This window comes from Typopeltis vanoorti, chromosome 4, assembly GCF_054136105.1.
Source record: "Typopeltis vanoorti isolate ZY-2024b chromosome 4, IOZ_Tvanoo_1.0, whole genome shotgun sequence".
Taxonomy (NCBI): domain Eukaryota; kingdom Metazoa; phylum Arthropoda; class Arachnida; order Uropygi; family Thelyphonidae; genus Typopeltis; species Typopeltis vanoorti.
The window spans coordinates 24,282,501-24,298,319 of NC_143552.1; the positions used below are offsets into that span (position 1 = coordinate 24,282,501).

At 36.1% G+C, this 15,819-nt stretch overlaps 1 protein-coding gene across 3 annotated transcripts in view; it reads right to left on the reverse strand.

The window, feature by feature from the left end:
• Positions 1-15,819, reverse strand: part of LOC150107165 (tRNA (uracil-5-)-methyltransferase homolog A-like) — a 424,227-nt gene that overhangs the window by 188,351 nt on the left and 220,057 nt on the right. For all 3 annotated transcript variants that reach the window (XM_090391689.1, XM_090391688.1, XM_090391687.1), the window contains exon 9: positions 6,056-6,205. In XM_090391689.1, coding sequence (XP_090247815.1) covers positions 6,056-6,205 — 150 coding nt within the window. The remainder of the gene's footprint in view (positions 1-6,055; positions 6,206-15,819) is intronic.

Below are 15,819 nucleotides of genomic sequence, written 5' to 3' on the forward strand. Positions count from 1 at the left end.
AGGTAACGTGATACAGGGGACGTGTTGTGACCAGGTCCAATACTCTAACGAGGTGTTAGAGTAATGGACCTGGTCACTGGAATAGAAAAGCTATCCTGTAACTAAAGTGACCATATTGCCGCCAATTGGGAGAAGTGACTATGCAGTCTTGACTTGGGATACTGTAAAAAGAAGACAAATTTATATCAAGGAGTATATGTGGAACTAAAAGGCAAGTGATTATGACAAGCTTAGAAGGAAGGTCGAAGCTGTGCTGTAGAATAAAACCCTGCAAAGGAATGCTGTTATTAGTGCAGGAGAGATAGTTAAATGGCATCTAGAAGAAGCAATATTAAATTGTATACCTAAGGCAAGGAGGATTAATCAGGTTGGAGTTAGATAGATGAGTATTATCATTAAGCATGAGCTTCAGAAAAAGACAATGTTTTGGAGGATATATAAGGAAAAAAGTGACCAGCAAACTCATGAACAGTACAAGGATCAGGGAAGAAAGGTGACCAGTATGGTAAGGAAGGCAAAATAAGATTATGAGATGAAACTAGACAAGCAGGCCACTTCGTTTGCAATGTGGAAAGTAAGAGGAAGAATAACTATGGAAGAATAACCTTTAATGAGTGCTGATAGTCATGAGGTGCCAGAAGCTGATAAAACAGTTCAGTTACTTAGTGACCACTTCACAAGGATATATCATACAAGTGAAGTTAATGCTGTGACATATGTGACAGAGACATATGTAGGAACAGAGATAGATGAATTGGAGATTCTTAGGACATTGCAGAATCTCAATGTAAATACAGCTGTGGGATTAGATGTGACATCAGCATGCATTTTGTAGGAATGTACAATGGAACTGGCAATGTCCCTGACAAGGTTATTTCATTGAAGTCTCAGCTCTGGTAAAGTTCCAAGGGTGTGGAAAAAAGGGCAAAATAATTCCCATGCATAAGGGAGGTTCTAAGACTGCAGTAGCCAGTTATAGATCAGTATTACAGAAGTGGTGGTGGTAAAAGTACTGGAAAAATTGGTCAAAAAAAGAAAACACAAAAATGGGGGGGGGGGGGTAAGAATATGATACTCTATGCAGGGGGTGCTTAAGAGTGAAAGCTGTATAACTGAGAGGAGGCCTCCACATAGCCTTTAAAGGAATGCGGAGAACCAACCAGGGCTTCTGACCTAACGTCCAATCCTCACCTTCTCGTGGTGCACCCTGTTGAGTATCTACCTGGATACTGAACAAATGAGGATGGGCTGGCAATTTGGGATTTAGCCGACCAAATTGTATTTTTATTGGCTTAAACCAATATACAAAATGATGGTACAACATGACAAAATTTCATGCCGGCTGGGGCATCGCCTGGTTAAACAAGGCCCCGTTGTTTTCGCCAAGGAACCAGGGCGAACAGTAAAAAGTCAAATACTGGAACAAATCTGAAAGCACACCCCAACTCAACATCACCAGAGTTAATGATCGGTACTATCAACATAAGAAGCCTGAATGGCAAAGAAAAAGAGCTACCTGAGGAATTGGATAAGTACCAGATCGACATAATACGGGTGACTGAAACAGAAAAGACAAAAATTGGTGAGATCTTTCTGAGCAATAAATACAAAATGTTATATTCAGGAAATGACAATCAAGGAAAAGAAGGAGTAGCCATAGTATTCAACACAAAATACGAGGCTAATCTTCTTGAATGGCAGGCAGACTCAAGTAGAGTGATGTGGTCTAATATCAGAATGGGGAATTGGACAATGAGACTTATTTTTGTCTATGGTCCCACAGATGGTTCTACTAAGATAGAAGTGGAGAATTTTTTGATGCTTTAGAAAAAGCAACTGACACAATGAAAAAGGAAAAGTTGGTCATTGTTGGGGATTTAAATAGCAGAGTAGGAAATGTTTGTCAGACATACAAAAATATTTTGGGAAAATTTGGAGAAAAGAGCAAAGCTAATAATAATGGCAAATACCTGTTGGATTTCTGCTCAGGACACGGAATGGTTATTACTAACACCATGTTCCAACATAAAAATGTGCACAAATTCACATGGAGAGAAGAGGCAAGGAATAAAAAAAGTCTCATTGACTATGTTATTGTTGATAGTGATGTTTTCTACATGGTGCAGAACACTAGAGTGTACAGAGGATTTGAAATTGGAAGTGATCACTATTTAGTCTTGAGCAGGATAAAATTGAATTACATATTGAAAAGAATGACATATAAGAAAGTTTTAAAGTGAATAAAAGTTGAGCAGCTCTCAGATGTGAACTGTAGACTAAAATACACAAAGATTATTGAAGTAAAAATGAAAGAGCTTGAAAACAGGAACCAAACCTTGCAGATTCAGTGGCAAGCCTTGAAGCCCTAATTGATTCAGCCAGAGAGGCATGTGGTGAGGTAGTCTGCAAGGATAGAAAAATCAGAACTCCATGGTGGACACAGGAAGTTAAAGAGGCAGTGAAGGAAAAGGAGAAAGCATATCAAAAGTTCCTGGTAAATAAGTCAGCTTTTGCTCTTAAAGAATACAGAGAGAAATGTAAGAGAGTGAAACACAGTGTAAAACCTCATCATCAAATTCCTGACATGTACCTTCAAGGGGTGTACAGGATATGATAGTACTACATGAAAAATTTACATCATTACTAACTTCCTATCTACAATTTTCCTCCAAATCAGTCTGTTATTTGTCAAGACTCCAACATTATCAGATCTTATATTTCTATCATCTAAGGCACTTTGTACTGTATCAATCCACCTATATCTCGGTCTTCCTCTGGGTCATTTTCCTGCCAACCTGACAGAGAACACTTGTTTTGCTAATGTTTACTCACTCATTCTGTTTAAGTGACCATAGCACCTGAGATAGCTCTGCTAACGCATTCCTGGATGCTATGCTGACAATGTCAATTTCTTTCCTAATATCCTCGTTTTTAATATGATATTGCCATTGATGCCATCTGTTCACGCCTCTAATCTTTCTCAGGACTCTCATATCTGCAGTCTCTAGTCTTTGGTGAAGTGTTTTATTTCTGACTCAGCTCTCAGATCCATAAGTTAAAACTGGTTTGAACACTGTCTTGTACCCCTCAATTCTAACTGCTGACTTACAACTCAAATAAAGGCTAATTTAGTGTTCTGACTAATTTCTCTCTTATTCCATATGAATTTATTCAATTGATTTTCTACCATACCAGCTTTGTTGATACTGTTGTCTATTTCCATATTTAATTTACCATCTTCACTAAAAATCGTGCCTAAGTGGCTGAAATGTTTTAGTTGTTCCACAGGTTTTCCCATTCACAACACAGTTGACATTTTCAATAATTCTACTTATTTTCATTGTCTTTGTCTTTTTAATGCTGACCTTCATACCATATCTATTACAACAGTTACTCAATTTAGTCAGACAATCTTGCAAACATGTAGCGGATTTATTCAGAAGTATAATCGTCCGCATAAAGCAAAGAGCTCACATTAACATCTCCAATTCTGGTATCATGTTTAATACCACTTTCCTTCATAATGTGATCCACATAGATAATGAATAACAGAGGGGATAATGTACATCCTTGTGTTACACCAGATTTAATATTAAACCATCTTCCTCTACTTCCTTCAATTCTAACTGCTGACTTACAACTCAAATAAAGACTAAGTATTGCTTGATATAATGCCCCATTGACACCATATAACTGTAGCGTATTGAATAGCTTCTCTCTTGGCACCTTGTCATATGCCTTTTCCAGATCTACAAAACTTAAATACAGATCTTTGTTATATTCCTATGCTTTCTCAACTATTTGTCGTAAAGTGAAGATCTGCTCCTGACAGCCTCTATTTGGTGTGAATCCAGCTTGTTCTTCACCAAGCTTTTCATCACTGTGTACCACAGTGATGGAACTGTATGAAGACAGAGAGTTGTAGTTTATAAGATGTATCAATAAGATTGGTAAGGTAGCTCATAAGATTACTTGGCTATTGAAGAACGCACTAAATAGAGATAAGGAAGTTATTCTTCTTTATAAGGCTTTGATACATCCACATCTGGATTACTGTGCTCAGGTCTGGTCTCCTGCATTTCTTGGGGATGAGGAAGCAGTGGAGAGGATTCAGAGGCAGGCAATCAAGATGGCAAGTTGTCTGAAGAAGCTGGTTGATAAGTGAAAAAGAGGAGATCTGATAGAAACATTTAAGTTACTTAAAGTGTTTTATATGACTGATCCAGGAAAAATGTTTCAGCACTTAGCTACAGGGGGTAGGAACAAGAAATCATCCCTGGAAGTTGTATAAAAGTATGGTCAGTAGGGATATGAGGGTAAGATTTTTCACTTGGAGAGTTGTGAATGAATGGAATGGGTTGCCAGAGTCAGTTGTTAGCGCTTTATCAGTTTCAAGTAAAGGTATTACACATTGTGTGGATAGTTTGGGTCTCTTGCGATGAGTCTTTGGACTCTGTTTAGATACCCATACAATAATAATAATTAATAATAATTATATTGTCCCCTCTGAATTTTTTGGTTTCAGAGGGAACAATTAATTTCATAGTAACCAAAGCTATGCCAACAGTACTAAGGGCATTCTGAAAGTAAGTTCTTTGCGATTGCTCCACACCCAAAAGAGATGTCAGTGAAATAAAAAACAAAAGATAGTTCAAGGCCTCCATTTTATTCTCATAAACGATTTCACTTGGCTAACTTCAAAGGATGCAACTAAAGTGAAACTTGGACATATTCTATTCATTATTTGGACCAAACAATAAGCTTAATCTTCCTTTCTTTCAATACATTTTCGCCACTATGTTACAAACCATTTGTAAAGATTTAAGGCAAAACAGAATTCACATGTAGGTTATTCAAAAGACCAAATGTTGATTTACCCTTGAAAGTGTGATATGTCAAAGTGTGATATCTCTGAAGTGTAGGCAATACATCCAAATATATTCATGATCAGAGAGAATGCAGACTAAAGTTTGAATGATTTGAAAGGAGATAAAATGGAAATGATAGAAGACCTGAATGAAGATTGATGAAGAATGGAGATTGATGAGGCCAGGGATTTGAGAGTGTTGGTAGATAGGGAATTGAAGTTTAGGGGGCACATTGCAAGCAAAAGTGACTAAATCAGCTCATCAAATCACTTGGCTTCTGAAAAATACTTCAACATGCAGAGGCAAACAAGTTGTTGTTCCTCTGTATCGAGCTTTGATAAGACCCCATCTTATCCAGATGGGGTCTTATCAGTCCAGGGTTTCTTCGTGATGGGGAGGAAGTGGAGAGGATCCAGAGACGAGTGACCAAGATGATAGCAGGTCTGTGGAATGAACCTTATGAGAATAGGTTGAAGATTTGTGGGTTGCAGAGATTGGACGATAGGCGAAGGAGGGGTGATATGATTGAGACATTCAAATTACTGAAGGGTTTCTATAAGATTGATCCAGAAGATATTTTTGAAAATATGACTGGTGGTGGGAGGACTAGGGGACATGCATGGAAGCTGGGCAAGAGAGTTGACAAGGGAGTTAGAGCTAGGTTTTTTACTTGGAGAGTGGTGAATGAGTGGAATAAGCTTCCAGAGTCTGTTGTGGGTGCTACGACCGTGAATGAGTTCAAGGCAAGGTATGATAGATACTGTGTCAATGTCAAATAGTTGTTCTTGACATGATGTTAGGGCCTCCCTCGATGAGTCTGTCGACTTCTTGTAGTTGCCCGGAACAATAATATTAATAATAATAAAAAGTTATCACATGATAAATCTTACGTTATCTTCAGATTTGGGTATTATCAGAAATAAACATGAAGAAAAGTCATCCCTCCCTCACATCTCCACTCCTGCTGCAAAAAAATAAGACAGGACTGATTTCTGTCTAGCAGCAAATTTAACCGATCAATACAATCCAATGAAGATCAATATTTAAGGTTGTAAGAATAGATATTCTAGAAAATTTATTGATTTATGTGTAGTGCACAATCCATTAAATATTGTCATCAGCAAAACTAAAGATTCAACCTATCATCTAGCTACATTAATAATAGATGAAATACTGAATTTCCATACCTTATTTCCATAAATATGTTCTAATGGTGCATCTCCTTCAGCTTGTTTTTTCATAAATGTTTTGAAGTAGAGTGATGTTACTTTGCAATCGCAACCATTTCCTTCAGAAAAATATTTTCCAAGCTTTTCCTTTTCATCTTCCAATTCACACTGGTAAAGCAAATATATATATATGAATTTGGCGATACAGAGAAATTATGAATAGTAAAAATAATCTATATATGGTGCAATAATATGTAGGCTGCCAAAATTTATAAAAATGCCAAACATGTCACCAATTAAAATACTGAATAGAATGAACAATGTGTTACCTGAATAGTTGAAACATCATCTTTATATAACGAATATTTTTCTACATACCCAATCAAGTGCTAAAGGAGTGCAACTGTGTATTGAGTAGGTGGGTTTCATAGAAGACTTAATATATCATGGAGTTACCATCTCATTATAAATAATAAGTTAGTTATTCTTACAGAAAAACAAAATGAAAAAGTTGCCTGAACTATATTCTTGTGAGGAATATGGAATATCAACTTGTTAAAATTAAAATACAAAGGAGACTGAGGGTCAAAAGAACATATTGATTTCATATTCTTGCTTATTCATATTTTTTTCCTATACATTTTTCATGTCACTGCTTTATATACTTTATGTATGGTTCCTGGCTTTCCTTATTTTCTGTCATCAATATATGATTTCACACCATTTCCTGTGAACCTTGCATCATAATGAACTATGTTTCTGGTCCCTAGAGATTTGCTGTATTGTATATACTGCACCTATTAAATCATTCTTTGAACGATTTACTACAGATGCACCCACAACATTCACTGACATCCCATTCTGCATGCCATGAGGAGATCCAGAACCTCACACTTCCTTACTCAACATCCAGAGATGATTCTGAGTTCTCCCCTGCAACTACTATAAAGCTGCAAAATCTCACTTGTATCTATACAGCAAAATGTCCGTATCTACTGTTTTTTTGCACCTCAATTCTTTTATGTGTGTGAATATTTATTTGATGTTATAAGCATTCTATGTAGATTTTAATTTTTAATTTTTAAGAAGCTAGTATTTCAGATTCCAAACAAAAGTAAAGTTTGGGCATCTTTTTTTTTTTTAAAAAAAGTAAAAAATTAAAAATAAAAATGCAAAAGAAGCAATATCATTGTTAAGTTCTGAATGAAACTAAAATTGGATTAATTTATGTTTCCTTCAGACTTAACATGGGGTTATATTTTGAATCAATTATTGATATATCAGAATATACTAAACTCTTGTAAATTACTAAAATATTACTAAACTGAGAATCTTTCATTTATTTTGTTATAATGTAAAGTATTATGAATTGCTAAATTGCTTAAATCTTTGCTTAAGTGTAAATACTTATAAATTGCTGGGAGAAAGAGATAATCTGATTAAATAAAAGGTGGTCGGAATCGAAACACGTGCAACAAAGAGTACAGGTGCACCCTTTTCGTAAACAAGTAGCTCCCCCCCCACACACACACACTCAAACACTCCAAAGAATACGTTAGGATTCTGTGTGTGGCGCTAAGTACTGGGTGACGTAGGGTGACATAGAAATTGGGGAGGAGAAATCGATGACGTAGGAGTGAACATGTGATGCTCAATTTAAATAGGTCATGCAGCGCCTAGAAGAACTCTCTTTTTGCTCGGGACCTCATGCATTCCTGCGGTTATGCTGTTGTGTGTGGAACCTCCTCGTGGCAACTTTTAGTTCCCCGTTTTAGACGCGGATTCGAGACAATGAATAAGGAACTATGCCGTGAAATTCCCGAAGGTTTACCGGGCGGCAATCAGCTTAGCAGAAGATAGTCACCAATGCTTACGGAAATATCACTGCGATGTTAAGCCAGTTCACCAGAGAACAACGTCTACCTAATTTAGGCAGCAGAGATAAGTACAGCTTGAAATCTTGAAGAATGCCTCAGAAAAATAGCAGAATCAACTTGGAGTCGAAAGTGATTGTCCAGACGAGATACGCAATGCGGCCAAACGATTCCCCAGCATTTGGTAACGTACAGTCTATGTTGTTTTTTTTAGTAAATGTGTAATAAGAAGAATGTCTGTAACTTTATAAAGGACTCTAGAGATTGTTTCTTTTAATGACAGAGTAATTATGAGAACTTTGTGAATGAATTAGTGCAATAGCACATGGAGCAAAGATTGTTTCTTTTAATGATAAAGAAATCTTGAGAATTTTGTAAATGAAATAATGTGAGAGCATGTGGAGTTATCTTAGTAATCCAATTAACAAATGTCCTTAGTATTAGAGAATGATTTGGATCTATCAAGTAGAATTTGTTAACTATGTATGAAGTTCTTTGTTGTGCATACTATGATAGAGATAGAGAATTGAATAATTAATACTTATTCCTTAGAAATAACAGATTACTTAATTCTGTAGAACCATAATGTGTAAGATGTTTCGATTGAATTTAAATGTTTTGCTTTTTAAGTTTAACTGATGACTTGCTTGATTTTCTTCTTTATTGCACTTTCTCATAAAATATGGACACACAGCGGGAGATTAATTTATGGTGAGGCTACGACTGCAAACGGAACCTATAGTAATATAAGATTGTAAGCTAAACTGTTTCTGGTTCCTTGATTCTACATTCTTTGTTAATCTAGGATTCGGGATGGCGCAGTGAAAATTAATTTTTCCTGAATCTAAAAAAAGGAATTAGAACCAGTGTAGAGACAAGGGAGTTGGCATTGACCTTTAGTATACCCTTTGTCCCCCAAACCACTAGCATCATTCTTATATGTAAAGATCGGCCAAGAGAAATATAGAAGTTAAGAGAATAAAGTCTTACTAGAGAAGAATGTCTAAGGGCACAGATACAAGTGCAATATAAGTGTAATTAAGATTTATAGAGAACAATACATAAGATAGATAAAGGAAAAATTAAATTTTACAATGGCGACATAAGATAAGACAAGACAATAGAAATAGACAAAAAAGGATAATAAAATTTTACATCATGCTACATGTACTTATCCAGAAATGATTGCAATATCATTCATTTTTCTACTAAAAGTATAGAAAAGAGAAGAGATAATTGTCAACATTACTTGTCTACTTGACATATACTGTTAGAAATTATCAAATGGTACTTATAAAATAACAGTACTTATAATTTTTTGAAATACAGATCTAAGCAGAAGGCACTTTTATGGGCCTTCTGCTTAACTGAGGAAAACAAGTGTGTAAGTAAGAAATATTCTCGTAAATAGATGATAATTTATAAACACAGATGATTAAGAAAATAACTATTTAGTAACTTAAAAGCTAATATTTCGCTGGTATTATATCCAGCATCTTCAGAGCACACAACACAAAGTTTGTTACAAATGCAAAACAACCACAATCCGGTGTAACAGTGGGGCTAGTACAAGTAATTGCAGTGTGCAACACAAGACTAAAGTCCTAATATGGCGCCATCTAGGTTAAAAAAAAAAAAAAAAAATTCAAAGTTTTGAAATAGTAGTCCAAATGATAGTCTTAGAAAGTTTGAAAAAATGAAATAAAATAAAAGTAATAAATATTAATTTGGTCTTAAGATGACTGTCTCCCAAATCTTTGGTAGATTTATACAACCATACTTGTTAAGGTTCGGAGTATGTTTTAAGGCTTCTGTTGATTCCAGGAACAACCTCTCTGACTTGTAGAAGCTTCTGTGCATTACTTTTGTTTCTTTCCAATTGATCCTGTGTGCAGGGGTATCCAAAGCATGGTCTGCCAGACTCGACTTGCCATAGTGAAAGTGTCAGATATATTTTTTGTGTTCACTGAGGCAGATGTCCACAGTTCTTCCTGTCTGTCCGTAGTAGGCTTCATGGCAAGAACAGGGCACTTCATAGACTCCTGGATGTGATAAAGGAGTGCATTTGTCCTTAGGTGAACGGATGAGAGTTGCTAATTTTACTATTATTTGGACTACTATTTCAAAACTTTGATTTTTTTTTTTTTTTTTTTTTTTAACCTAGATGACGCCACATTAGGACTTTAGTCTTGTGTTGCACGCTGCAATTACTTTTACTAGCCCCACTGTTACACCGAATTGTGGTTATTTATCATTTGTAACAAACTTTGAGTTGTGTGCTCTGAAGATGCTGGATATAATACCAGCGAAATATTAGCTTTTAAGTTAATAAATAGTTATTTTCTTAATCATCTGTGTTCATATCAAACCGTGAGATCTATTACAAAAATGTTTGACGAACACATAAGCCTATTCACGCGTAGATGATAATTTAATTATCAGTTTCATAGAACTTCTATTATCACTACCCTAGCACTGAATTACATAGTAATTACTATAAAGAATGAAAATTATCTTAGGATGACTTCTGAAGTATCATTAAAGAGACAAATTTTATTTACCTACTTGATTACATTCACACATTTCGGCAAAACATTATACATATTGGTCATGTATGACTTAAGTATGCCAAGAAAGAAAACAGAAAATTTCGTTACTGAAATTTTCTGAAAAAAAACAGAACATTTCATTTCTGTAGTAAATTTAAAAAAAAAGTTAAAAAAATTAATTATTCTTAAAGAACATATATACACTTCACTGTCAATCAGTAAACTTATCAGACTAAATGTAAGTTAATTACCTGACATGATCTCATATATGCAAGGTCATAACTGGCACATAATGGAAATCTTATTTTTTGTCATAAGTATGGAAAACACAAATATGGGGAAGTATAAGCATGTTTACAGAATACCCTGTTCCACTTAACATGGAGAAGCAGCTAGCAAAACACATCACTTAGCTAACGTCAAAGGATGCAACTAAAGTGACACTTCGACATATTCATTATTTGGACCAAACAATAATTGTTTCATGAGAATCTGGAATAAAATTCTTCAGTAAAAATAAAAAATAAAATAAAATAAAAAATTACAATTTCAGCAAAGTGTAATTAGGCAAAATTAACATACGATAGTTCTGTGATTACTTTTTCATGGCATATATATTTATATGATTCCATTTTTGTCTGTTTTATTGTTTTTCCTTAGAAAATTAGTGTTTTATAGCATATTAGTGTATATTTTAGTGTACTTAGTATTTTATAACATTTTTATTAAGATATTTCAACGATAAGTATAAGTTTAAAATGGTGCCAAAAACGCACTAGAAAAAGTAATGCTAAAAAGAGCACTGCAGGCAAGAATAAGAAGGCTGGTCCTGCTACCAAGATTACTGGAGATATGGAGGAGGCTAATGAAAATGAATTAATCTCCAAAATAGCAAAATTAAAGCAGATCATCAGAGAGATGATGCAGGAATTACAAAAAGTCGAGAAGCATTTAATTGAACATTGAGAGAAAAAAGAAAATTAAGCAGAAAATAACAAGGCACGGAAACAGGTAAGTCAGGAAGTAACGGAAATCAGGTAAGCCACATTTGTAAAAAGAAGGATGTTATTTGGTATGTATAATAAAACATGCTATTGATGAGGGAGTTATAACTTCAAGTTTTCCTGGAGAAAAAATTAAGAATATAAAAGGAAGTGATTCAAAAACAACAGAAAAGAAAATGAGATCGTAATAAAATTAGTTTAATCCTTTTTCCAAGTGTGAGCAAACAAAGTTTGCGCCTGAAAGTATCTTCATGACTGGGGTAAGGTGGTACAACACCAGGGCAACTCGTTGCAAAGGTGGAGCAAGCTATCAACACTCCTATCTCAGTATCTCCTATAATGCAAAACATACCTCCTTGTGGATATGTCTAATGTTATGCATTAAAGGAAGGGCCACTACCCACACCAGTTTCGACCTTTATTGAGGTCTCTTCAGTGGAAGCCAGGCCCAAGTGGAGATACCAGGCAGAAGCATTAGCAGGTCATCTCTACCTATAGGTGTTGCCAAATGGTGTGCCACCATTTTTTAATAAATTACTCTGGATTTAGAGAAAGATGTTGAAAGTTTATTTTTCACTTGGTTAGAGTATAATAAATTTAGTTTAATCCTTTTTCCAAGTGTGAGCAAACAAAGTTTGCACCTGAAAATATCTTCAGGACTGGGGTAAGGTGGTACAACACCAGGGCAACTCGTTGCAAAGGTGGAGCAAGCTACCAACTTCCAGCTCCTATAATGCAAAACACATCTCCTTAACTAATTTTATTATACTCTAACCAAGTGAAAAATAAACTTTCAACATCTTTCTCTAAATCCAGAGTAATTTATTAAAAAAGGGTGGCACACCATTTGGCAACTCCTATGGGTAGAGAAGGCCTGCTAATGCTTCTGCCTGGTATCTCCACTTGGGCCTGGCTCCCACCGAAAAGACCTCAATAAAGGTCGAAACTAGTCTGGGTAGTGGCCCTTCCCTTAATGCATGACATTAGACATATCCACAAGGAGATGTGTTTTGCATTATGGGAGATACTGAGATAGGAGTGTTGGTAGCTTGCTCCACCTTTGCAATGAGTTGCCCTGGTGTTGTACCACCTTACCCCAGTCCTGAAGATACTTTCAGGCACAAACTTTGTTTGCTCACACTTGGAAAAAGGATTAAACTAATTTTATTATACTCTAACCAAGTGAAAAATAAACTTTCAACATCTTTCTCTAAATCCAGAGTAATTTATCAAAAAAGGGTGGCACACCATTTGGCAACTCCTATGGGTAGAGATGGCCTGCTAATGCTTCTGCCTGGTATCTCCACTTGGGCCTGGCTCCCACCGAAGAGACCTCAATAAAGGTCGAAACTAGTCTGGGTAGTGGCCCTTCCCTTAATGCATAACATTAGACATATCCGCAAGGAGATGTGTTTTGCATTATAGGAGATACTGAGATAGGAGTGTTGGTAGCTTGCTCCACCTTTGCAAGGAGTGCCCTGGTGTTGTACCACCTTACCCCAGTCCTGAAGATACTTTCAGGTGCAAACTTTGTTTGCTCACACTTGGAAAAAGGATTAAACTAATTTTATTATACTCTAACCAAGTGAAAAATAAACTTTCAACAAAAAAAAACAAAAAAAAAAACGAGATCGTAATTGTAATAGGCTAACGACTTTAGTTCAGTATGAGAGCAGACATGAAAGAGTTGTTGGAAGAGATGAGAGTGAAGATTAAGAAAGTGAAAATCATCAGTATTTTATCTCAATATGATAAAAATGAATTAAGAAGAGCTATTGATGGCAAACAATTCGGTGAGTAGGCTGTGTAGAAGGAATGGATGCGAGTTTTTGGATGTGTGGAGTGAGTTTGAGGGAAGATTGGACTTGTGTAAGAGGGACAGCCTACACCTGAATGCGTCTGGTATCGGGAGTCTTAAAAATCTAATAACTGGTATGAGACCTAACACAGAGTCAGGGAAACTAAATTATAAAGAGAGGAATGGATTTTATCATGGAAATGTTGACGAGGAGAGAAAGATTTCAACTTTGTGTTCATCCAGTTCAGACGCATCAAACATGTGCAAAGATGTCCACACGAATAAGGCACTAGAGAAGAACAGACATCTGCAAGTTGTCCAACTGTGTCATGCAGACTGCAGATAAAACTATACAAAAGAACAATCAGGTAGATTATTATGACTGTACACGAATGCTAGGAGTATCAGAGGTAGCGTTTGTTGCCTTGGTCAATATGTTGGGACCTCAAATTGTAGATATCAGTGAGGCCTGGCTATCAGAATCAGACATACCTAACTGATATTGAGTGTAAAGAGTATTTTTAGGAAATACAGAGAAGATAAGAGAGGAGGGGACATGCTCCTAATGATATTGGATGACTTGAATCCAGTTAGAGTTGAGACCTATAATTGGAGTACTAATACTAACAGTATTTCACATGGCAGTAAGTTTGAAGTCATCTGGTGTGAGGTGGAATCTAACAAGATCAATTAGGTAGTGGGGTGTTGTTATAGACAAGGTGAATTGGTTGCTAGTGATGAAGAAATGCATCACCAAATAGACAAGACGAGTGTGGAAAGAGTAATCAAAATGGGATACTTTTAATTATTAAAAAAATATATTGATTGGGTAGTAGTGGAATGGTTCTGGTGGCCCATTCTGTAAAAACTATCGCTATGTAAAGCATCACATCTAAACAGAAAAGAAATAAAGCCCGGGTACTCTGAATATGCCCAAACGGTGGTGGGAGGGTGATGTAGCAGGCCCTGCAGCATCGTCAGTCCTTAACAGCCAAACATGCACAGTCTAATAACATCAAGGACAAAGATGGGAACATAATCATTGATAAGGAAAAGATAAATGGAATATGGGTGGAGTACTTATCAGATCTCTATGATGATGATAATGGTAACATGATAGATGATTCACGACACCTTAAGTTAAACGTAACAACAGATACCACTCTACCAACAAGAAAGGAGATAGAACACGTAATTAAGAATCTTCCTAATAATAAATTCCCTAGGTGTGATAATATCCCGACTGAACTGCTGACAGCTTTGACTGGCAATAATAACTATTTAGTGGAATCCATTCCAGGACATCTATAAAACAATAGAATTACCTGAAGTTTTTACATCTGCATACCAATTTCAAAGAAAAATAATGCATAAAATTGTGAGGATTACAGAACTGTGAGCCTAATATCCCACACATCTAAAATTATTTTAACCATTGTTAACAAAAAAAATTGAAAGGGCCTTAATCGGTGAATTGAGTGAACAGAAAAGCTTCAGAAGAGGAATAGGAAGCATTAATGCTGTCCTGGAACTAAAAATACTAATAGAAAAATCACTTGAAAGAAATAGGAACATATACATATGCTTCATAGGCTTTCAGAAGGCCTTATCTGAACACCATTGCAGGATGGCTTGGAGATCAGAATTGAAGGAGATTGTGGTTGTTATTCTGTACGTTGAGGTCAGTTGTGTAAAGTAAGGTTTATCAAATGAAAGGGAGAATGGTATCTGCAAAACTGTGCATTGGGTTGGAGGTCTACTGAAGTAGGTCATTGATATATAGCAGGAAGAGGGTTGGTGAGAGGACAGAACCTTGTGTAACCCCAGCATTAGTTGAATAACGAGAGGATAAGGAACCATCCACCATCACACATAGCATGCATCCAGATAGAAAGCTGGCAATCCAACTGCAGAAGTCATGGGACAGACTAAATGATTGGGGTTTTCTTAGTAGGCCTTTGTGCCAGATGCAGTCAAAAGACTTGAAGATATCATGTGCAAGCACTTGAGATTCACCAAACTTCTCCATGGCATTTGTCCAGAGATAGGTGGCATGTGAGTAGATCTGTTGATCAGCAGTGATGGAATCTATAGTGGTTGTCATTTATTAACTGGGTGCCTTCAACATAGCATAGTAGTTAATAACAAATGATTCTTTCTTGATTACTTTACATAGGAGGTGAGTGAGATAGGCAGTAGTTTGATGGCATTGATTTGTCACTCTTTTTGGGAATGGGTTGAACATAGGCTAATTTCCAGGCCATGGGGGTAGATACCAGAGGAGTAAGAGTATAAACAGGTGACATAGGACAGTAGTTAGTTCTGGTGCACACACTTTCAGGACAATTGGAGGTATGCAAGAGACGTATCGAGGCCAGGCGACTTTTTTATGTTTGAAGAATATTTTTCTGATCTCTTTCTGGCAAAAGGACAGTGAAGACACTGAATATTGGGCATCTGGAATTTTTTTTTTTTTTGGGGGGGGGCATTTACCATGGTTAGTTATACATGTATTAAAGGCAAAGTGTGAAGCCAGGAGATCTGCTCTTTCTGTCAG